At 66.1% G+C, this 23,306-nt stretch overlaps 1 protein-coding gene across 2 annotated transcripts; it reads left to right on the forward strand.

Moving 5' to 3' along the window:
• The first annotated feature begins 21 nt into the window (after window positions 1–21).
• On the forward strand, window positions 22–22,083 carry ESYT1 (extended synaptotagmin 1). Of its 2 annotated transcripts, none has more exons than XM_084609963.1 (31): window positions 22–361; window positions 8,170–8,211; window positions 8,322–8,456; window positions 8,988–9,061; window positions 9,458–9,530; window positions 9,752–9,841; window positions 10,318–10,373; window positions 10,649–10,772; window positions 10,851–11,027; window positions 11,229–11,311; window positions 11,492–11,540; window positions 12,231–12,320; window positions 13,102–13,194; window positions 13,374–13,445; window positions 13,935–14,021; window positions 14,121–14,270; window positions 14,404–14,556; window positions 14,841–15,017; window positions 15,465–15,547; window positions 15,783–15,831; window positions 15,931–16,020; window positions 16,957–17,052; window positions 17,371–17,442; window positions 17,772–17,858; window positions 17,940–18,086; window positions 18,173–18,345; window positions 18,804–18,902; window positions 19,443–19,574; window positions 19,686–19,791; window positions 19,880–19,929; window positions 20,806–22,083. In XM_084609963.1, the coding sequence occupies exons 1-31, from the start codon at window positions 56–58 to the stop codon at window positions 20,837–20,839; spliced, it is 3,249 nt and encodes a 1,082-aa protein (XP_084466089.1). In that variant the 5' UTR covers window positions 22–55; the 3' UTR covers window positions 20,840–22,083. The 2 variants fall into 2 exon arrangements, with proteins under 2 accessions (XP_084466089.1, XP_084466090.1); XM_084609964.1 differs by having other exon boundaries at window positions 13,377–13,445.
• Window positions 22,084–23,306: the final 1,223 nt, after the last annotated feature.

Consider the following 23,306-nt stretch of genomic DNA (forward strand, 5'->3'; position numbering starts at 1 on the left):
GCCCGGCCCGGGCCCCGCCAGCCGCGGGCGCGGCCAGTGCGGCGGCGGCGGCCCCATGGAGCGGCGGGAGGGACCCGGCTCCGGCCCCGGCCCCGGCCCCGGCTCGGCCGAGGCGCTGGCCGCCCTGGCCGCCTTCGGGAAGCTGCTGCTGAGCCTGGCGCCGGTCTACGTGGCCGGGCGGCTGGGCCTGAGCCTGGGCTTCGTGCTGCTCGGCCTGGGGCTCTACGCGGGCTGGCGGGCGGCGCGGCGGGGCAAGGAGCGGAGCCTGCGGGCCGCCCGCCGCCTGCTGGAGGACGAGGAGCGCCACGTGAGCGCCGCCGCCGCCGGCCTCTACCTGAGCCCGCGGGAGCTGCCCGCCTGGGTGAGGAGAGCGGCCCCCGCGGGGCCCCCCGGGGTCCCCCCGCCGTCTCTTCGCCCCCGCCCCCCCCGGGGTTCCCCCCCGTCCCCCCGCCGTCTCTTCGCCCCCGCCCCCCCCGGGGTTCCCCCCAGGGCCCCCCCGTCCCCCCGCCGTCTCTTCGCCCCCGCCCCCCCCGGGGTTCCCCCCCGTCCCCCCGCCGTCTCTTCGCCTTCGCCCCCGCCCCCCCCGGGGTTCCCCCCCGTCCCCCCGCCGTCTCTTCGCCCCCGCCCCCCCCGGGGTTCCCCCCGGGGTTCCCCTCCGCCGTCTCTTCGCCCCCTCCAACCTGCCCCCCCCGGGGTTCCCCCTGTCCCCCCTGCCTCCTCTTTGCCCCCCTGGGGACCCCCATCCTACCAAGGTTCCCCCTGTCCCCCCTGCCTCCTCTTTGCCCTCCCCCCTTCCCTGGGTGAAGAGAGTGCCTGCCCCCCCAGTTCTCTCTGCCTCACCCTGGGGAACTCCCCATCCTCTTCACCCCCGTCCCTGCCATCAGCTGCCCAGCTGGATGAGCAGACCCCCCCGCCCCCCAGCCAGGACTCCCTCATTCCCCCCCATCTCCTCTTCACACATTCACCAGGAGCTGACTCAGCCCTGTCTAAAGATCCTGCTCCTTGGTCCCTACCATCCTCTGCCTGTCCCCACCCAGCCCCCTTGGGCATCGCGTGATCCCTCCTTGGCTGGGTCTGTCTACAGCACCCTTCTCCCAGGACATCATATGCCTGTGTCCCGCCCAGAGACTGCGCCATTCCTTCTCCAGGAGCCCTTCGCTCTGGGCATCCAGTTCCCTGCCTCTTCCTGGGCCAGGCCCCCACCCTGCCTTGGCCCCATCACATGCCAGCCCTGCCCCGCCCTGCCATCCTGCCGCATCCCTTCACCCCTTTCCTCTCTGCTTCTCCTCCTGCCCTTCCCAGTCGGCCGGGTTTTTCCATCTCTCTCTGTGTGTGGGGAGCAGGTGGGGATTGGATCAGTGACGATGCAGGGGGAGCCCCTCCTGGTTTTAGGGTCTTGGCCTGTTTCCCCCGCAGCCCCCTTTCCAGCAGTGGGAGCGGCCTGCCCTGGGTTTTGCTGGGGCTCCCCAGCAGCCGGCTGCTGGTTCTTTTCGCACCGACCGGTCCGTGCTGAGCTGTGACGCCAGCACGGAGCACCTGGCCCTCAGCCGCCGGCGCAGGGAGAGGAGAAGGGACCAGCTGAAGGAGGCTGCAGTGGAAGCAAAATCCCGAGCAGCCAGGAACAGAGGTCGGCGTCTTCAGTCTTAAGTGCTGAAAGTTAGACACCGACATCCAGACAGGGCCCTGATCCAGCAAAGCCCCCAGGACGTGTCACCGAGTCCATCCCTGTTGAAGGCCCCTGGGCTCTGAGCACGTGCTGAGGTGGTTTGCTGAATCCAGGCCTCGGTTATTTCAGTGGGAGTGTCTGCAGGCTAAACCGTTTCTTCGGGTGCTTCCGCTCAGACCTGGTGGGAATGTTCTGGCTCGGGGCTGGGTTGGCTTGTGTTAAACCTGCGCTGGATTCCAAGTTAATTGGAGTTATTAACCATCGGCCCAGAGCCCATTTCACGAGGTATTTTCTGCTGGGGCTTAAAGGAACTAAAATCTAGCGGCGGGAGTGTTTGTGTCTAGGTGCTTGTGCGGTTTTTAGTTCTTCTTCCTTCCTCTTTGCCCACCAGAGCATTTCAGGTACCCCTTGGACAAGGGGGGCTGGAGCAATCTTTAGAGCTCCATTTTTTTAGGAAATAGAAGTGACGTCATTATGATATTTTAACACCTTTAAGTGGGAAGCGGTGTTATATGTGGATTGAAGCTAGGAACTGGCACGGTAGGTCAGAGCAGGGGTCCATCTGAGTCCAGTATCCTGTCTCTAGCAGTGGCTGGACCCCAGCTGGTTCCAAGGGACAATTATGGAATGACCCCCCATGGAGGGGAAGTTTCCTCCTGACCCCTATCAGTTGGAGGTTGACATGTGCCCTGAAGCATGAGGGTTCAGATCTTTTCCAAACTCTTCAGTAGGCTTTTTAAACCCTACCCCTGCAGTGTCTGCAACCAAAACCTCACAGCAAGGTACTGCCGTATGAGAACCTTAGCATGACGTGGGACAGACTCAGTGAAATTGCTTAGCTCATCAGCTCCTTCGGGCAGGGTCCAAAACAACATCTGATCTGGTTTACGGACCCAAAATGGATGAAGATCTAGATGCGTTACACAGTGTCAACAATGACAAACCAAAATCCATGTTGAAAAGAGGGTTGTTGCTTTTTTTGGCCACGGTGGTTAGGAACTGGGGCGGAGTGAAAGGAAGTGAGAATACAGATCTTTGCCTCAGGACTAGATGTCTTTCTGCCAGAGATGCACTTGCTCACCCAGCAGCCCTGGGTGATTAGACTGGTGCCTTCTGCCCTGGAAATCCAAGATTTTAATCCTGAGGGATAAGGAAGAGCCGAAGCATCATCTTCTTGGTTTAAAAAAGTCTTGGGCCCTGTTTGTCCGGCAGCTGGGGTGGGGGAAGCGGGATGTGTGTGTGCTCGTCCCCTTACACACCATACATGGAGAGATTTCCCTGCACTGGCCGCTGCCCCAAAGGCCTTGGGTTGCTCTGGGATGCCGGCAACGCAGCCCGGCTATGCGTGGTCAAACCCTGAGTGCTTTGGCCCCGTTTCCCCCATCCTTTGGCAAAGGAGGCGGGGGATCATACAGGGGCAGTGGGGAAGGGTCAGATCCCTTTTGCAAGAGGGGTGAGATGGGGGCTGGGAGCAGCTCATTGGAGAGTTTTCCTGTGTTTTCCAGCTGCCCACCCCAAGCTGTGTCTCCCCTGGTGGGACCAGCTGGGTGGGGCTGCCCCCTCTCCCCGGCCAGGCTGGTGTGGAACCACATGGGAGCGATCTGCTGCCAGGCTTCACGGCACTGGGGTCTAAAGATTGGGCTGTGAAACAAGCACGGCCCCAGGGCAAATGTCCTCTGGTTGTGGGCAAACCTGCCTGTGGGGGGGCATGAGAACAGAGCTCAGTCTCCAGGGCTTGTCCCCTCCTGGGCCATCCCACTGAGGCTGCCAGCGCTGGGGCTGGCTAGTGCCAGTTGGCTGGGTGGCTCAGGGGCTGGTGGTCTGGGCCTTGGGGGAGCTGGCTTTGCTGAGTGACCTTGAGCGAGTTGCTTTGGCTCTCTCTGCCTCAGTTTCCCCACCCAGCCTTCATCTGTCTACCCAGCTCGCGAGCTGTTTGGGGCAGCGACTGCCTCTTGCGGCTCCGGGCACGGCAGGCCCCTGAGCCCGGCTGGCCCCTCTAGGCGCTATGGCGATCCAATGCTTTGCGCTGCAGCCCCCTGAGGCCTGGCAGACTCGTTTCACAGGCCAGGAATCGCTCCCGTCTCGGCTCCACCCCGCCGGCCTCCAGCATCCCCGCTCCTGGCACGCATGGAATGTGGCTGAGTCACCGCCAGCCGCCCCCTCTGTTTTCTGCCGTAACGGAAACCCTGCTGCTGCGTCTTTCGCAGCCCCGCCGGCCTTGGCAGCTGCCAGCGGCTCTGTGGGTGTCGCTTGCTCCCCATCCACCCACCCGGCTCTGCTCCGTGAACCTGCTCGGGGGGTGGAGCTGCTGTGATGGACGCAGGCCCCTGTGCTCATCCACTGTCTCTAGACAGCCGGTTCCTGCCTCTCTTCCCTCCCTCCCCCCCGCCCCCAAGACGTGCGGCCTACAGGCCACGTGGCCCCACGGCCCAGGCCAAAGCCTGGGGAAGGGGGCAGAAAGGCTCCTGCTGGCTTTGGGTCAGGGCCGCCTCCGGAGGGGGCGCTAGGGAGCCCCTTGCTGACCCCAGCCGGGGGAACCGGTTCCCCCACAAGGCCCAGGTGGAGCCCAAAGCCGGGGGAGGCTGAGCTGCCCCCTCCTCCGCCCCCATAGAGACCCCCCGGGCCAGGCGCGTGTGCAGGGTTTGGCGCCCTGGGGGCTGGTCGCTCAGCACCAGCTGCGTCACGGTAGCCGTGCGGGGCCTGTTGTGCTAAAGTCGCCCTCGACGGGCACGGCGGGGAGATGCCCCCCCGTGGTGCCCATGGGGACAGGCCGACCAGACCGGAGCGGGGCTCTGCCTCCCCGGAACAGGCCCGGCAGGTTTGGAAGCGTCTCCTGGGCGGTGTTTGCTCTGCGGGGCGCAGCTCCTGCCTCCTCCCCCGTGAGGGCTAGTGGGGGGGCGGGGGGGGGATCGCGCTGCCTGACCCAGGCCTGGCATCTCGGTGCCGGCCCAGGACACTCTATCTTACACTAGCCCTGCCAAGTTCTCCCTTGCGCTGAGTGTGGGTGCTGAGCCGCCCTCGCCAGCAGGCCCTCTCCCACGTCAGGCTTACTGTACATATGGGGAAACTGAGGCACAGCAGGTCGGTGAACTGGGACTAGAACCCAGGAGTCCTGACTCCCAGCTTGTGCCCAGGACTTTCCTCTCAGCGGAGGGGCGGGCTCTTGGCTTTAACCCTGGCTCCTTCGAGCCAGACTTGCCGCCTTAGCAGATCTCCAAGCCAAGAGAGCTCCCCCTACCTGCCCTGCTCGCCCCCTGCTGGTTGGCTCAAGTGTCCAGATGGTGGAGCCCTGAGCCAGGCCCCAATGCGGGCAAGGCTGCCCATCTGAATCTTTGCTGGGCAGATCAGGTCTCTGCAGGACCCGCTGGGGCGACCCAGGGACTTGGCCTCGCAGCATCTGGCCAGCGGGGAGGCCTGGTTGGGTAGCAGGAGATCTGGGCTGTGTTCAACCGGTGTGGCTGCCTCCTCTCTGTGCCTCAGTTTCCCCATCTGGCCTAGTGCTTTCCAGCAGCCCGGGACTATGGGAACCACGGCTACGCCAGAATGGGACTTGGCAGTCGCTCCCTGCTCCCAGTTGCAGCACCCCAAATCCGTCCCCTCCAATGGACACAGGGTTTGTTATCGTAGGGTCTCTCACGGGGGCGGGGCTGGGGGTGCCCGTGTGTTATCGTTGGGTCTCTCACGGGGGCGAGGCTGGGGGTGCCCATATGTTATCGTGGGGTCTCTCATGGGGGTGGGGGAGTGCTTGGCATACTGGTTTGTTTTTGTAGGGTCTCTCACGGGGGCTGTTGGTGTTTTGGTTTTGCACTGACCCCAGGTCCGTCTCTGGGCTCCCAACCCACCCCTTGATCCGATCCCCTGCAGGCGTCGTCTCCTCCCCTCTGGGTCACACAGCCAGCCTGTCCCCAGAGCTCAGCAGGGTTGGTCCCCATCCCCCCCTGCCAGATCAGCCCCCCCTTCCCAAAGACCTCCCTGGCCACCCCCTTCTCCAGCATCATTTTGGGGGGGCCAGGTCCCCCCTTTCCCTGAGCTCTTGGCTTGTGCCTCTGACCACCAGCAGGCCGTTAATCAGATGTTCTGGGAGCCCCCCCTTGACCCCCAGGCTGTGGGATCTTTGCCCACTGGGTCCCGTGGTTACCGCCCTGCACATGATCCACGGGGGGGCCAGCTCAGTGCCGTATCTAGGGCAGAAGTGCCCTTGGGCCTGACGCCTCCCTTGTGATGGGCAAGGGAGGGGTCTGGTGGGGGTAGGAGCCAGGACTCCTGGGCTCTATCACTGCTCGGGAGGGGAGTGGGATCTACTGGTTAAAGTGGGAGGAGGTGGCCCCCTGAGTCCACTGCTCATGCCCCGTATGGGAGGGTGCAGCCCATGCCCCACTGGTCCCCTCCCCTCCATGTGCTGCTCTCTGCCTTCGCCTGCGAGGGGAGGAAGCGAAACAGCTTGCGGAAAGCTCTGGGCTCCCGGCCGCAAGGCAGTTACCAGCCCCTCGGCCTCTCCAGCTGCCACCCTGCACGTCCCTCGGGCTCAGAGCTGAGAAAGGGTGGCAGGGTTTGGCTGGGGGCCAGGACAGCTCTGTCCCCCGGCATCAAGCCGTCGCTTCCTGGGGCCGGGAACACACCCAGCCAGAGAGCCCGAGACATCGACCCCGCGGGCTGCTTGGATCTGGCCCGGAGCCTGCTCCCCGCCTGGACGCCGGCTGCAGCCGCTCTGGGGGCAGCTGTTTTGTGTCCCTCATCTGTGTCTGTTCCAGAGCCCTTCGCACGCTCTGTGCCAACAGGGAAATGCAGCCACCTCTGGGGTGGGACACGGGGGGTCTGTGTGTCCAGGGATCCCTCACCCGGCACTGAGATGCAGCCACCTCTGGGGTGGGACACGGGGGGTCTGTGTGTCCAGGGATCCCTCACCCGGCACTGAGATGCAGCCACCTCTTGGGTGAGGCGCAGTGGCCAGGGCACGCTATGCAAGGGAGAAGAGATCCTGGCCAGGGAGCAGGGCCACTCCCCTGCTCTTAGTGAAGTGGCTAGCAGGATTTCAAAGGGCCGACAGGATGAGGCCTGAGCAGACCCGCCCCAGCCAGGCCTTTCCTGCTCCCTGCATTGATGTCTGTGACCAGCACGCTGGCATGGGAGTCGGGGCTGGACTCCGCGGGGTCCCTCCCAGGGCTCACTCCCTGAGCCGAGGGGCTCTGACAGGGGGGGGGGGGGGCAAGGGAAGGCCCCCCCTTGATTCTCACTGGGCATGTGGGGATCTTCCCTGCGAGTCATGGCCCAGAGGTTCTCCCCCCACGCTCCCAACTTTACACCTTCACTTTACACCTTTACACCTGGCCCCCAAAACTAGCTCCCCGGCCCTCGAGGGAGCCAGGCCCAGCTTGGCCCAGTTCATGGGATCACGATTGGCACTGGGGCCAGAGGCAGCTAGTGACTTGGCGGGTTTGGTTCATGCTGCCCGCCCCCCGCCCCCGCAGCCCTGTCCTTAAACCGGATTGAGGGGGGGAAGGGCGGGGCTGCAGGGGGTGGATTTTGAGATGGGTGCACAGCGTTTCGCTTTGATTCACCTCGCGGGGAAGCCGGCGCCCCCACTTCCCGCCCTGCCAACGGCATCGCACGGGCGCTGCCGCAGCCTGGCACGGTGCCCCACTTGGCTGCCCGGCTGCTGGTTCAGGCATCTCCTGTGGTTTTTGTCCGCGGTCCCCCCTCAGCTCTGAGAAGCGAGAGATGAAGAAACCTGCCCTCGCCAGCTGTCAAAATTGCTTCATGCCCAGGGCCTTGGCAATAAGCAGCCGTGGGGCCCTTGACCCCGAGGTTGCTCCCGCCGCGTTGTCACCCCGGGCCCAGCCACTCGCTACCCTGGGTCAGGGCTCCTGGCCCGGCCCGTCCTCGCCCGCTGACCCAGTGTTCGCAGAGCAGATTAAATTGAAACGGGGCCCTTGGCACGTCCTGGGCTTTTCACTCCCCGTGATAAGGAGCCTGGTGCAAACAGCAACAAGAATCTGTTTGCAGGAGGCTGGAGCTCCTGGTACCCCTGCAGTGTGGGGCCGTCATGCACTTCCCAGACATCTCACAGCCCCCTCCTGGGGCCGGTGGGGGGGTGCGAACCCTGGTTTGCAAATGGGGAAACTGAGGGCGAGGAAGTGACTTATCTGTGGTCACATAACGGACAAGAACCCAGGAGTCCTGGCTCACAGCCCCCTGTGCTCTAACCCACCAGACTCACTCCCCTCCTAGATCCAGGGGTAGAACCCAGGAGTCCTGGCTCCCAACCCCCCCTGCTCTAACCACCAGACCCCCACTCCTGTCCCAGAGCCAGGGAGAGAGCCCAGGAGTCCTGGCTTCCCAGCCCCCTGTGCTCTAACCCACCAGACCCACTCCCCTCCCAGATCCAGGGGTAGAACCCAGGAGTCCTGGCTCCCAACCTGCCCTGTTCTAGCCACAAGACCCCCCTCCCTGAGCCCTGGGAGCTTGGCATCCCCCTGACGGGCTCTGTTTGCCTCCGTCTGCAGGTCAGTTTCCCGGACGTGGAGAAGGCCGAATGGCTCAACAAGGTGAGAGCAAAGGGTGGGCATGTGTCCGTCAGCCATGGGGGGCAGGAAGGGTTTGCTCTGCCCCCCAGCTAACGCCCCTCTCCCCCACCCCCCCCACTTGCCCCCTGCAGATCCTGGCCCAGGCCTGGCCTTTCTTCGGGCAGTACATGGAGAAGTTGCTGGTGGAGAACATCGCCCCCATGATCCGCGCCTCCAACACCCACCTGCAGACCTTCGCCTTCACCAAGGTCGACATGGGCGAGAAGGTAGGGCCCCCACCTTGGGCCGGGCCCCCACCTTGGGCCACACCCCCCCCTCGAGCCCACGTCTCCCCAGCTGCTGTGTTAAACTAGGCTTGGAGCAGCCAAGCACGAGGCTCCTTTGGCTGAGGCCCAAGCCACTCGCTGTACGAGTGAACTCCAGCGGGGAGCGAGGGAATCTCTGCCTTGCTCCCTCCTTGCTGCTGGAGGAGACAGATGGAGCTGGGGGGGGGGGGGCAGGATCCCAGGGATATACAGGGTCAGTGGGACCCCAGGCCTGTTACAGCAGCCCCACCCTGAGCTTGGGGGACATCCCCCCCATCACGTGGGCTGAGTGCACGTCCGTTCCCTCAATTCGCCCGCAGCACGTGGCCTTGTTAAGCAGCTGCCTCGTCCCACCCCAGGGGCAGCTGGATTTCAGGGTCAGAGCCATTCCGAGCCCTCTGGGGAGCCAGCGCCCCGATGTGGGGAGCCAGGATCTCCCTGGCAGGGGGCAGGGCGTGCTCCGGTAACCGTCTGCCTCCTGCTTCCATCCAGCCCCTCAGGGTAATGGGCGTGAAGGTTCATACTGGCCAGAACAAGAAGCAAATCCTACTGGACCTGACTGTCAGGTAAGGAGCCGGCTGCCTCCGCGCTGCCCCCTAGCAGCCAGCCCCGATCGCGCAGCTCGGAGACTCACCCGGGGGTGCCGAATGTGCTGGTTCTCAGAGATTGGCCTGGTCGCCCGGGCCAGGATCTCACCGTGAGGAGCCGCAGGGCCTGTCTGTGGCCAGCAGCCTCGGCCCTTAGGCCTGGCTGCCCTGTGCAGCGTTGGGTCCCCTCCCCAAGGCATGGTGGGGCAGCCGGCCCACAAGAAGGGCGATGAAGTGGGCGGGGAGATGGGTCTTGGCTCTCTGCTAAGGAGAGGATGGGGGTCCCTGGTCTCGGGGGAGCTGGGGTACGGGGAGGGGCGTGCAAAGGGTTAAGGGGGGGGAGGCGCCACGCCCCTCACGCTTCCGTCTCCGCAGCTACGTGGGGGACGTGCACATTGACGTGGAGGTGAAGAAATTCTTCTGCAAGGCCGGGGTGAAGGGGATGCAGGTGAGATGCTCCTGCTGGGGGCACTGCAGTGTCTGGGGGCAGCCGCTTCCCCCCCTTTCCACCCTCCGTTCTGCGTGGGGGTTTTGCTGGGATGGAAGAATTTGGGGGGTGGGTTTTCAGGAGGGGGGGCTGCTGGGGAGCTGGGGGAGGTGTGCAGGGTGGGGGCTGGGGAAGTCTGGGGGGGGATTGGGCCTGGCGCTCACTCTCCGTCTTGCCCCCAGCTGCACGGGGTGCTTCGCGTCATCCTGGAGCCCCTCATCGGGGACATGCCCATCGTGGGGGCCCTGACCATGTTCTTCATCCGCCGCCCCGTGAGTACAGCCCCCTCCAAAGCCTGGGGGCTGCAGGGAGACCTGGCTCCAAGCCCCCCGCCCCGGCTGAGGAATGTGTGGGGCGCTGGGGACAAGGGTGGGAGATCTGTCTGGGGCCGGACCTGCTCTCCTGTTTGGGGGTGCAGATGGCTCCCGGGGGCGGGGACAGGACTTGGGTTTCCCCTGGGCTCTGAGCACCGGGCTTCCCCGCTGCACAGCCGGGGGGCTAGGGGGGCGTCAGTCCCTGGACGTGTCATGGCCCCACGGCCCCAGGCTCTGGCTCACTGGATGCAGCCATGGGAGGGGTTGACTGCGGGGGCCCCGGGAGATGCCAAGATGCCTTTTGGGGAGGGGGGGGGTGCTGACAAGAAGTGCACCCACCTTGTCTATCCGGGATTCCCAGCGTGCCCTCCAGCTCGGGGGGAGCAGCTGGCGAGTCTAAACCCCCCCCCCCCTCCCGCTTCTCCGTCCCCCAGACTCTGGACATTAACTGGACGGGGATGACGAACCTCCTGGACATCCCAGGGCTCAGGTGAGTCCCTGCCCAGCCCCCCCAGCCTGGGGGTCCCCACGCCCAGTGAATGCCCCACGCAGCAGGTGGTAGGGTTGGAGGGCAGGGAGGCAACTGGAGGGGGGGGCGCAGCAGGATCCATTCCCTGTCCAGTGTGGGTCCGCGCCCCCATACCCTGCAGCCCAGCCGTTCCTTGGTCACCCTCCCCTCCACGTTTATGGGATGGGGGGGAGCTGGGGCCAGTTCCCCCCCCCACCCCAGCCAGCTGAGCTCTGCCCTTGCCCCGCCCCCTGCAGCTCCCTGTCGGACTCCATGATCATGGACTCCATCGCAGCTTTCCTGGTGCTGCCCAATCGCCTGCTGGTGCCCCTGGTGCCCGACCTGCATGACGCGGCCCAGCTCCGCTCCCCGCTGCCCAGGGTAAGGCCGGCACCGTGCCCGGGGGGAGGGGCCGGGGCTCCAGGGCCCGGCTGAGTCTCTCCCCCCCCGGCTCCGCAGGGGATTGTGCGCGTCCACCTGCGGGAGGCCAAGGACCTGCAGTCCAAGGACAAGTACGTGAAGGGGCTGATCGAGGGCAAGTCGGACCCCTACGCCCTCGTCCGCGTGGGCACCCAGCTCTGCACCAGCCAGGTCATCGACGAGAGCCTGAACCCCGTCTGGAACGAGACGTACGAGGTGAGCGTGCCCCACGGCCGGCCGGCGGGACTCGAACTCAGGGCACTGCAGCCCGACTAGCCGGGGAGCCTCTCAGATGGCTGCCTGTAGCCCGGGCGCTAGAGGGGGACGGAGCCCCGGGTGGGGTGCACGTGGGTCTGGGCTTGGTGCGCTCCCCCCTCCCGATGCACTGACCCCTCCCACTTCTTCCGCACCCCCCAGTTCGTGGTGCACGAGGTGCCGGGGCAGGAGTTGGAGGTAGAGCTGTTTGACAAGGACCCCGACCAGGACGACTTCCTGGGCAGGTGAGAGACGCGGGTGGGGGGGCACCAGGCTGGGATCCGCCCAGGGGGGAGCCCCGCTCTGGGGATGGGCAGAACCACGGTGGCTGAAGCCACGGGGGAGGCCAGGGCCAGATTCGACCCCCCCCTCGGAGCGGCGAGTTCCAGCCGGGCGCTCACGGCGTCTCCTTCCGCCCCTTCCAGGATGAAGCTGGATTTCGGGGAGGTGCTGCAGGCCCGCGTGCTGGAGGAGGTCGGTGGGGCAGCAGGAGGGAGTTGGGGCAGATTTGGGGACTGAAGGGCTGGGGGGAGCACTGGGAGGGGTGTGCGTGGATTTGGGGGGGTGCCCCCCAGGTGTGGAGGTGGGGGAGCTGCCTGGGAATTTCTTGACTCCGCGTTTCCCCTCGGAGAGGCTGGCTGGCTGAGAGTCTCTCTCCGGGGGCTGGGGGGGGCGTCTGGAAAGGGTTGGGAAGGGAGACGGTTCCAAGCCGTGAGAGGCGCGGAGCCGAGGAGCCGCGGGGTCTGGAACATCGGGTCAGTCCCAGTGTTGGGCTTCGGAAAAGGCCAACAACACTGAGCCGAGCCGGGATGGTTTTTTCCCCCTGTTGATGGAAAAAATTTCAAGATTTTGACTTTTTGTCCCAATTTGGGGTGGGAACATTTTCCCCCGGGCCGAGAAACCTGTTTGATGCCCAGCTCTGAGAGACGCTCAGCCCGGAGGGGGGGCAGATCTGGGCGGGTCAGAGATGATCCCTTTGGGGGGGTGGGGAGGTGAGTGGGTGGAGCAAGGTGCAGGGGCGCAGGGGGGCTGTGGCGGAAATGGGGGCTGTGGATGGGGAAGGGCAGACAGGGCTCAGGAGGGAGGTGAGGGGGCAGAGGTGGAAGTGGGGGGCTGGGGGAAATGGGATTCAGGGACTGACCCAAGTTCTGTCCCATCCCGCAGTGGTTCCCGTTGCAGGACGGTGGCCGGGGCCAGCTCCACCTGTGCCTGGAGTGGCTCACACCCATGTCCGATGCCTCCAAGCTGGAGCAGGTGAGAGCCCCCCCACAAAATGCAGGAATGGGACCGGGCGGGCCCAGGAGCCTGATCCTGTCCCCCCGTTGCGGCCAGCACCAGCCTGGGCTCCCCTCGACTCTGAGGGGCTCCCTCCACGGGGGGCGTCCTGCCGGAGCCGGGGCTGTGGATAGAGGACATCACCACAGTGCAGCCCCCCCGGCTCACTGGGAGGAGAGTGGGGTCTAGTGGTTAGAGCAGGAGGGCTGCGAGCCAGGACTCCTGGGTTCTCTCCCTGGCTCTGGGAGGCGAGTGGGGTCTGGTGGTTAGAGCTGGGGGAGGAGGGAGCTGCGAGCCAGGACTCCTGGGTTCTCTCCACAGCTCTGGGAGGCGAGTGGGGTCTGGTGGTTAGAGTGGGAGAGGAGGGAGCTGCGAGCCAGGACTCCTGGGTTCTCTCCACAGCTCTGGGAGGCGAGTGGCGTCTGGTGGTAACAGCTGGGGGAGGAGGGAGCTGTGAGCCAGGACTCCTGGGTTCTCTCCACAGCTCTGGGAGTCGAATGGGGTCTGATGGTTAGAGTGGGGGAGGAGGGAGCTGCGAGCCAGGACTCCTAGGTTCTCTCCACAGCTCTGGGACTCCATCATCAGTTGATCGCAGCCTCCGTTTCTGCAGAGACCAGGGCGGTTGCGAGGACGGAGTTCAGCTTAAGATCCATGGGGGGATTGGGGAGGACCAACTCCTGGGCAGACAAGAATGGGGGGGGCCCCACAGGGGGGTCTTGTTGGGCCAGAGCTTTCAGGGGTGACTCCCCCTCCCCCCCAGGTCCTCCAGAGGAACCGAGGAATCTCCTCCAAACCAGAGGTGCCGTCGGCCGCCATCCTGGTCGTCTACCTGGACCGGGCCCAGGAGCTTCCTGTGAGTATCGGCGCCATGGGGGGGTGTCTGGGGAAGTGGGAGGAAGGGATCTGTACTGAGTGGGGCTGGGGGGGCTTGTCCTTGGGGGGATGGGGAGGAGGGCTGGGCTGGGCTGGGCTGGGCTGAGCTGGGTCTTGGCCCCCGGTTACCATCAGTGACCCCCCCGTGTCTCCCCACAGCAGAAGAAGCCCGGCAAGGAGCCCAACCCCATGGTGCAGCTCTCGGTGCAGGACGTCACGCGGGAGAGCAGGGTAAGCCACCGTCTCTGGGGCAGCCTCGGAGCCGTGGTGACCCCCCCCCGGCCACCGTGAGATGGGGGGCTCGCAAAAAGAGTGGAGCCAAAATGGAGCCCCCAGCTCCTCCCATTCCAGCCTCCCCCAGCAGGGACCGCTGTGGGAGTGGGGCAGGAGCTGGGTGGGGCTCCCAAGAGGGGGTGCTGTGGGGAGCAGGGCAGGAGTGGGGGCGCTCCCAAGAGGGGGTGCTGTGGGGAGCAGGGCAGGAGTGGGGGCGCTCCCAAGAGGGGGTGCTGTGGGGAGCAGGGCAGGAGTGGGGGCGCTCCCAAGAGGGGGTGCTGTGGGGAGCAGGGCAGGAGTGGGGAGCAGGGCAGGAGTGGGGGCGCTCCCAAGAGGGGGTGCTGTGAGGAGCTGGGGCGTGCTGGCTGTTGGGGAGCCCCTGTCTCCTCCTGCCCCGGCCTGCTCCAGCAGGGGGTGCAGTAACCCAGCTCCATCTCCTCCCCACAGGTCGTCTATAACACCAGCTCCCCTGTCTGGGACCAGGCCTTCCGCTTCTTCCTCCAGGACCCAGCCAATCAGGACATCGACATCCAGGTGGGCTCCGCCCCCTTTCTGCCAGGCTCCACCCTCTTGCCATAGCCCCGCCCCTTCCCCCTGCCTGGGCAGTAACGGGAGCCCTTCCGCCCCCTGCAGGTGAAGGACGACACGCGCCAAACCAGCCTGGGCTCACTCAGCGTCCGCCTGTCCCGCCTGCTGACGGCCGAGGACATGACGCTGGACCAGTGGTTCCAGCTGGAGAACTCGGGGCCAGGCAGCCGCATCTACATGAAGCTCGTCCTGCGGGTGAAGCCAGGGCAGAGAGATTGGCCCCCGGGGCGGGGGGTGGATCTCGGGTGGGGGGTGTCCCCCAGCAGCTGAGAGCTCTGCAGCCACCATCAGCTGTCCCCCGTGATCCCCGGTGCCGCTCTCCCCACAGATCCTGTTCCTGGACGCCCCCGAGGTCTGCGCCTCTCCCCGGCCGTGTGCCCCGGGACAGTCGGACGTGGAGACCAGCACCTTCGCCGGCAGCAGTGTGGACCCACCGCCCCGGCCCAGCCGAGCCAGCCCCGACACCCAGTTCGGCACCGAGGTACAGCCGCGGGAGGGGGCGGGGGATGCTCACCGTATGGGCCCCGCAGCCAGCCCCTCCCATGGGGCGCTGGGACAAGCCCCGCACCCTGAGGCGGCCGGTTCGAATCTGGCCCAGGGCGCTGGGTGCTCCCCGGGCTCCTAGCAGGGCCATGGAGACAGAGCCCCCATGGGGGCAGCGAGCCTAGGGCTGACTCCGGAGGGGGGCTCTCCTGTACAGCGTCGGGGGTGGCTGTGGGGAGAAGCAAGTCACGCGAAGGCTCCCACCCCCACCCCTCCCCGCAGAGCGTGATCCGCATTCACCTGCTGGAAGCTGAGAACCTCATCGCCAAGGACAACTTTATGGGCGGCATGATCCGGGGCAAGTCGGACCCGTACGCCAAGGTGCGGCTGGGCGGGCAGAGCTTCCGCAGCCATGTCATCAAGGAGGAGCTGAGCCCCCGCTGGAACGAGGTCTACGAGGTGAGGGGGGCGCAGGCTGGGAAGAGCCCTGGGGAGCAGAGTGGAGGGGTGCCCCTCACCCCACCCGCCACAGCCCCTCCCCTTCCCGGGGGGCTATGTGGGACCAGCCGAGCTGAGCCTGCCAGGAGGAGGCAGAGAGACATTTCCCCTCCTCTCCTGCCCCTGAGTACCCCCGAGGGGCGGGGTGGGGGTCTCATCCATCATTCTACAGATGGGGGAACAGCACAAAGGGCGGGACCGCCCAAGGTCATGCAGCGGTCAGATCTGGGAGTAGAACCCAGGAGTCCTGGCTCCCAGCCCCTGCCCACTCTAAGTCACTAGACCCCCCCACCCCTCTCAGAGCCAGGGAGAACCCAGGAGTCCTGGCTCCCGGCCCCGCACTGTCCCAACCTGGTCTGTGCCGGGTGGTGGTGGGCTTCTGGTGACCCCCCCCCCCCCCCCCCGCAGGTCATCGTGAATGAGATCCCCGGCCAGGAGGTGGAGTTTGAGATCTACGACAAAGACATCGACAAGGACGACTTCCTGGGCAGGTGGGTTGGGACCGGAACCGGGCAGGGGAGGGGAATGAACCAAACAGGGGCTCCCAGCCCCCACCTGCTCCACTCGCCTCCTCTTGGGGTTCCCTGGTTCGGGGAGCAGCTGGGGGCCCCCCGAGGGCTTCTCTGCACCCCCTGCCCAGTCTGCAGGGCCCTCCAGCACGATTCAGCTTTAGAGGAAGCCGTGTGGGGGGCCCTCCCCCCAATCTGACCCATGTTCTTCCCTCAGGTGTAAGATCGCCCTGAAGCGAGCCCTGAGCAGCCGGTTCATCGACGAGGTGGGAGCTCGTGGGCCCTCTGGGGGCAGCAGTCGGGGGAGGGGGCGGGGGGGCTGGGGCGGGCAAGGGGTCTGACCCCTGCTGCCTTTCTCCTTCCAGTGGCTCCCCCTGGAGGACGTGAAATCCGGCCGCCTCCACGTGAGGCTGGAGTGTCTGCCCCCCACCCCCAACGGCGCCAAGCTGGAGCAGGTACGGGAGGGGGGCCCAGCCAGCCCCCTGCATCCTGGGCAGGCTGCACTGGGCACTGTGGGCTGGAGCACAGAGTACCCAGGGAGCAGGGCCAGGGTCAGCTCTCAGCCCGGGGGGGCGGGGGGCTACAGCGATACTGTGGGGCTCAGCGGACAGTGGGTTCAAAACGCAGCAGATGTCACAAGCGATGCAAGCCCCCCAGGCCCGTTCGGTATTGGCTCCCGGAGAATCCCCGGCCCTGGCTCTGCGGGGGGGCGGGTGCTTGGCCCAGGGTCAGGCCCGGGCTTTGCTGTACAGCCGGGACCCCCGGGGGGCACAGCCGCACCGCTCAGGCTGCAGGAGCCCTGCCAAGCCGGTGAGGGAGGTAACGCGGAGCGTCCGTCCGCCCCGTCCGGGGCAGAACAACCTGGGATGTCGGCCGACATCTTCCCCATCGCCAGCGCCCGGGGGGCTGCCTGGGGGGGGTCACCATTCAGCCGTTTCTCCGGGCCACCATCATGGGCCTCAAGCCTTGTGCCAACGGCCGAAGCTCATGTCCTGTGGGGCGCAGGCCCCTTGTGTTACCGCTGAATAAAATGAGGGTGAGCTAGCCCCATGGGCTATGCAACCCGTCCAAGACAGGCCCAGCACTGGGCTGCGGATCGGGACCCCAGAGCTCGGCCAGCAGGGGGCTGCGGGTCAGGAGTGAGGGGCACCGGCAGAGCTGGGGGTGGGGGGAGCCCAGGCTGGGCCAGCGGGGGGCTGGGGATTGAGGGGCACTGGCTAGCGGGGGGCTGCGGATGGGGAGTGAGGGAGCGAGGCCGCGTGCTGGGCACTCGCTCTGTAGCCAGCCCTCGCAGTGGGGCGCCATGCTCCCCTCCCCTGCCCGCGGTTGTGGGCAGCCCCCTGGCGCTGACCCGCCGGGCCGGGCCGGGCCTCATGCTGGCTCCGTTCCAGGTGCTGATGGTGAACAGCCTGACCCAAAGCCAGCGGAGTGCGGAGCTCTCGTCCGCCCTGCTCTCTGTCTTCCTGGACCGGGCAGCCGACCTACCGGTGAGCACGCCCCGAACCCCCCGGACTCTTGGGTCCCATCCTCGCCCAGGCCTCCTGCTCCACCCTCTATGCGCGCTCTGCCCCCGTCCTTGTGAGACCCCCAGTTTGCGGCCGTGGCTGGCTCCTGGCGGGTGGCTCCAGCTTGTGCCAGCCGGCCCCGAGCAGGGCAGATTCCCAGGCTGCCCCGGCACCAGCTGGGGGCCTCCGGCACAGCCTGTCGTGCACCCCACTGCCTGGTCCTGAGGGTGGGGGCTGGGCCAGCTCCATGGGGCTTGTGCCCCCTAGGTTTCCTCCACTCACCGCCCCCCTTCTCCCCAGCTCCGGAAGGGCTCCAAGCCCCCCAGCCCCTACGTCAGCCTCTCCCTCCGGAATGTCTCCTACAAGAGCAAGGTAGCGGGACGCAGGGGTCGGTTTGCGGGGCTTGCCCGGTGATGGGGGCTGCCGGAGAGGGAGAGGCATTGGGACAAATGTGGGGGGAAACTGGGGGGGTCCCTGTGGGTCGGGGGGATGGTCTGGGTGGTTTGCCCAGTGGTGGGGCTGCTGGAGAGGGAGAGGCATTGGGACAGGGGGCGGAGTGGGTGTTGGGGGAGTACTTGTGCCCAGGGGTGTGCCGTGCGGAGGGGCACCCCTGTGTGTTGGAGGGGGTGTGTGGCAGCTGGTTGGTGGTGCTGGGGGGGGGTCCTGGCCTCTCTGCTTTCACAGGCTCCCCACCCCCCCAGATCTCCACCCCCACCTCGGAGCCCATCTGGGACGAAGGCTTCTCCTTCCTCGTCAAGCGTCCCCACGTGGAGTCCTTGGAGCTGCAGGTAAATTCCCCTCCCCCCCATCCCTCCCTCCACTGTCTGACCCAGGCCTGAGCTCTGTCTGTCCGTCCGTCCTGCCCGCAGGTGAAGGACGAGGGGGGGCAGAGCCTGGGGGCGCTGAGCCTGCCCCTCACCCAGCTGCTGGCGGCAGAGACGCTGATGCTCGACCGCTGGTTCCCGCTCAGCCACTCTGGCCCTGGCAGCCAGGTCCTGCTGCGGGTGCAGCTGGGGGTGAGTCGCCCGGCGGGGGGGGGGGGGGGGGCGGGTGCACTGGAGACTGAACCCCTCTGATCCCCTTGTCTCTTCCCGCCCCCCAGATCTTGGTCTCCCAGCACTCGGGGGTGGAGACCCTCAGCGCCCCGTCAGCTGGCGAGGAGGCCGAGAAGCACCCGGGGGGGTCAGAGCCGGAGCTCTACGTCAGGGAGGACGGGGACCCCGGGGGTGCTGGCCCTGCACAGGAGCTGCGTCACCGCCTCACCCACGTGGACAGGTGGGGGGTGCCTGAGTGGGGGGTGCAGCCGGAGCGTCCGGCCCCCTGGGTTCCCAGCCCTTTCCTGGGGGACCCTGGGGCCCTGCCCACCTCCCTGGTGCCAGGAGCTGCCACTTCGGGGGGCTGCCGTAACGCTACTAATAACGAGCATGATATAATGGGGCTGGGATCTCAGCTGGGGGCTCCAGGGGCTACCGTAACACTGCTAATAAAGGGCACACCACAATGGTGCTACCGTAATGCTGCTAATAAAGGGCCCATTACCCGGGTGCTTCCATAATGCCCCTAATAATGGGCACACTACAGGGGTGCTACTGTAATGCCACTAATAAAGCTCATGTCATAAAGAGACTCAGCTGGGGCCTCTAGCTGCTACCATAATACTGCTAATAATGCACCCACCTGAACGGGCAGGATTCTGGTGCCCCCCCTAACGCTGCCCCCTCTCTCCGGCACAGTAACTTGGAGCTGGCGGAGGGCCCCCTGGGCCAGCTGCAACTCACAGCCTGGTACCACACGGACGAGCGCAAGCTAGTTGTCGTCGTACATTCCTGCAGGTAATGGGGGGGGGGAGGCGAGCATAGCGATGCGGAGATGTTGGGACCCCCTTTCAGGGCGGGGGAGGTTTCCCAGGACGCCTGGGTTCTCCAGCTGCCCTGTGTGAGCTTTAAGTTCCTCTTGGCCGGCGGGGTCTCGGTTCAGCCCCTAGTTACAGAACCAGCTGCTCTGAACCGCTGAATGGAGCTCACTGGAGGGGGACTACGTCCCCCTCTCCCCGCCGCCCTCCCCCAGGTGACCCACTCAGGCCTGACCTCAGGGCTGCAAGGGGCTCCCACGTACCTGGTGCCCATCGTCCCCCTCCTGGAGCTCCCCTACCAGCAGCTGTAAGATCTGGGCCTTTGGGGTTCAGCTTCTAGGTTACCCCACATCCCTACACAGGCTGGGCACCCAAAGGGGCCCCCCAGAAGCTTGGCACCAGCCCCCGTCAGGGCTGCTCTGGCTTTCCGGGCACGTCTCTGCAGTGGCGGTAGAGCTTTGCCCCGTTCTGATTCCCCTCGCGCTGTGTGTGTCCCCCCCGCCCTCCCCTGCCTCCCCAGGAAGCTGAGGGCAAGTTCGAAGGACATTCCCGACCCCTACGTCTCCCTGATCCTCCTGCCCGACAAAAACCGCGTGACCAAAAGGAAAACCACCGTGCGGAAAAGGACCCTGAACCCCGAGTTCAATGAGAGGTGATGGGGGGCAGTGATGGGCTTGGGGGGGGAGACCTCTTCCCACTGGTGCAGGTCCCGTCCCCAGGCTCCCCTCACAGCTCTGTCTCCCCACCACACCCCGCCCGGCAGGTTCGAGTGGGAGCTGTCCCTGGAGGAGGCCACGCGGAGGAAGCTGGAGGCCTGCGTCAAAAACAGCGTCTCCTTCATGTCCCGGGAGAAGGAGCCCCTGGGGAAGGTAAGGGGGGGCATCGCCATGGTTACCGCTGGGCTCTCCGATCGAGGGGGGGAGAACAATCACTTGACTCTTACTTCTTTCTCCTCAGGTGCATCTTGACCTGTCGCAGGTGGACCTGACCCAGGGCAGGGCCCAGTGGTGAGTGGGGGGGAAGGGGCTGGGAACACCCCTTGCCCCAGCTAAGCAACGGGGGGGGGGGGAGTCTGGGAATGCCCCCTGCCCCTCCCCCCAGCTGGAGCAATGGGTGGGGGGTCTGGGAATGCCCCTTGCCCCTCCCCCCAGCTGGAGCAGTGGGTGGGGGGTCTGGGAATGCCCCCTGCCACTCCCCGCAGCTGGAGCAATGGGGGGGGGGTCTGGGAATGCCCCCTGCCCCTCCCCCCAGCTGGAGCAATGGGGGGAAGTCTGGGAATGCCCCCTGCCCCTCCCCCCAGCTGGAGCAATGGGGGGGGGGTCTGGGAATGCCCCCTGCCCCTCCCCCCAGCTGGAGCAATGGGTGGGGGGTCTGGGAATGCCCCCTGCCACTCCCCGCAGCTGGAGCAATGGGGGGGGGGTCTGGGAACGCTCCCCCTCTCTGGGGAGAGCAGGCAGGCCCAGGTGGGTTCCCCTGGCGAAGTCCAGGGCCAGTGCGGCTCCCTGATCTCTGTGGCCTCAGACCCCAAGGTGGGAAGGTGGCTGCGATGTGGCTTCCCACAGACAGAGCCGTGCAGGGCCCCAGCCGTCTCCAGAATGGGGCCCCGTGTCCTGCATCCCTGTGGGTCTGAAGAATCTCAAGCTCCCCAGGAAGGATGGGGGGTCTCTTGGCTGCATCGGGGACCCTGAGCACTGTGGGTCTGGGGGCCAGGGCTGCTCCTGGGTCACCATCCCCAGCCCCACCGTCCCCAACCCCACAGGTGCCCAGCTCAGCTCAGCAAAGGCTCCTGCTCCGTGGGGGTGGGATCTGGGCTGGGGGGCAGTTCTGGAGGCAGCTGCCCACCCGTTCACACTCTTCCCCCCCACCCCCCCTTGATCTTCCAGGCACAACTTGAAAGACGACAAGAGCAGCTCTTAGTCCCCCTGGCAGCCCCCCGCTTCCCAGCAGGGTCCAGCCCACGCCCGCCCCTGGCGGCACCAGCCTTCGCTTGTGTGGCTCTGAGCACGCGCCTCTCTTCCGTCCTCTTCGGTGTGAAGCCATGGGGGTGAACGCTGGGGGGGGGGCTGTGGTTGGGGGGGTCACCCCCACCATTCCCCACCCCGCGTGTCTGATCAGGGATGCCAAACGCAATCTGCCTTTTAACTGACCAAAGAAAATGGACCCACGGCGGAGCCAAGCAGGGGGCTGGGGCCTCGTCCCGGCTCTTGGGCACGACCCCAGATGGAGCAGGGGTCAGGCAGCAGGGTGGGACATGCCCCCCCCCCAAGAACCCCACCTGCCTGGTCCGAAAGGCAGGCCGTGCCCGACGGCACCGCGGGGCAGGAGTTGCTCAGCAGGTCCCAGCTGGCACGAGCTGCCCCAGTGTGGTAGAGAAAGCAGCCCAGATCCCAGGGTGACAGGCGCGGGTGAGACCCCCGCCGAGCCGCGGAGGGCAGGGATCCTGTCCTGGGCGGCGAGAGCCCCAATGGGTTTATGGCCCAAGAAGGAAAGTTTCCCCCTCACCCCCTGATATAGCTTCTCCCAACCCTAGACCCTGTCGGAAGAAACTCCCAGCTGCCCCCTCCCCTGTACCCAGCAGCGGGGCTCCCAGCCCCATCACAGAACCCACCAGCCCCCTCCGACCCACTGCAAAATGCAGCCGCTCATGCTCTTCGCTAAGGGTCTAGACACCCCCCCCAGCCCCGCACAGTGTCTTGCTCTCTCCAAGGCCCTCGTCTTGTTTTTCTTTTTCCCTTCTCTGGGATTTTTTTATTTCCTTGTGCCAACGTCTCGGCTTTTTTACATTATTTATCTCACGTGCCTTTTCATTCTTGTTTTAAAAAGCAGCCGGATCAGGGTGGGAGAAGCGGGCTCCAGGCTGGCTGGAGGGGGCAGGAGGGCTCTGCCCCGTACCCCCGGGCGTGGGGTGAAAGTAGATTTACTCCGGACGGTGCCCTGGTCCCTCCCCGTGGGAGCCGCCCTCTGCTCAAGCCAAAAACTCTTGCGCCGTATTTATCCGTATTGTGAAGACGCCGCTTTTCGAGTGTTTGCACCAGGAGCGCCAGCCGGGCCCCCCGCAGCCGGACTCAATTGCGCCCGCTGCCTGTGGGGCAGGGCCCACGTCTGCCAGGCTGGCACCCTTGTAACCCGCCTCTGCCAATAAAAGCGAGCAGCCGACTGGCCCAGCGACGTCCGTTTCACCTCGCGGGCTGGTCACAGGGGGACCTCCCACGTTCGATGGGGCCTGTCCAACTTCCCAGCCCCCGGGGCGCCCCCCATGGGCTTCAGGTCTGGTTCTCAGCTACCCCAGCCCTGGTAGGGACCTGCCCTGGGGCTGGGCGGAGGCTAGATGCCACCACCCTATCTCCTGGCGAGTTGCCTGCAGTACCCACGCTATCTGCCCTCCTGCGCCAGGGCCGGTGGATCCGAGCTGTGGGAACTGGGTCTGATGGAGGGGGAGGGGGCGGCCCCCCCCCAGCTCTCCCCCTTCCCCCTGGGAATAAGCCGGGCCCATGTTAATAGTGTTGCCGATTTGAAGGTTAAATCTGTAGATCTGGGCCAGGCCTGGCCTCGCTCCCCTTCTCCCCCCGCCCCAGGCAACCTTGGCCCCGGTACCAGGGCCGGGCAGAACTGGCTTTCACCTGACAACAGCACTGCCGAAAGGGATTGCAGCTCACGCTTCAGGGCTCGGGCCTGGCTGGAATGCAGGGGGCCGGCTCGTCCCCCCGCGGCGGCCTGGTTTTGGCCCCTGGCGGAGACAGGCTCAGTGGGGCCTGGCCAGCTGTGCCCGGGCCAGGCCCTGCCCTAGAGTAACAGCCCCTCTGCCCAGCAGCTGCCCCCGGCGCGCCCGTGGGGTGGGCTGAGCCGCAGGAGGGCTGCGGTGAAGTGGGGCCGGCTTAGCAGCCTAAGCCGGGTTAACAGGCCGTAGGCGGCCTGCGGCTGTCCCCGAACAATCCTTGGGCTCTCTGCACCCCGTACGTGCCCACGGGCGCTGAGCCCGACCCCCTGCCGAGCCGCAGCCGGCTGGCGCATGCCCAGGGATTACAGCCCCAATCCCCTCCCCTGCCCCCCTGCTCCTGCCTTTCGCGGCTCCTCCGGTGCCTTTCAGCTGCCCCCTGGGAGGAGCTGGGGCTCAGGGCTGAGGCGGTGGGGCAGCGATTCCCTCTCTGCCCCTGTTTCCGTGCCAGGGATCCCCTCCCTCCAGCTCTTTGCTAACTCAGCCCCCTCCCCGTGCTGGGGGGTTGAAGGGGAGCCCCCAGCACAAACCATTGCCAAGGTGCTGGGCCCACCGCAGCGGGAGAAAGGGGAGACACGGGTGAGAACGGCAGGCGGGGCCCAGAGCCCAGCAGGGGATGCTGCCCCCAGTCCATGCCCGCTCCACCGCGGGATGGACCCTGGGGGGCTT

This window comes from Lepidochelys olivacea, assembly GCF_965140295.1.
Source record: "Lepidochelys olivacea isolate rLepOli2 genome assembly, chromosome: 20".
NCBI lineage: Eukaryota > Metazoa > Chordata > Testudines > Cheloniidae > Lepidochelys > Lepidochelys olivacea.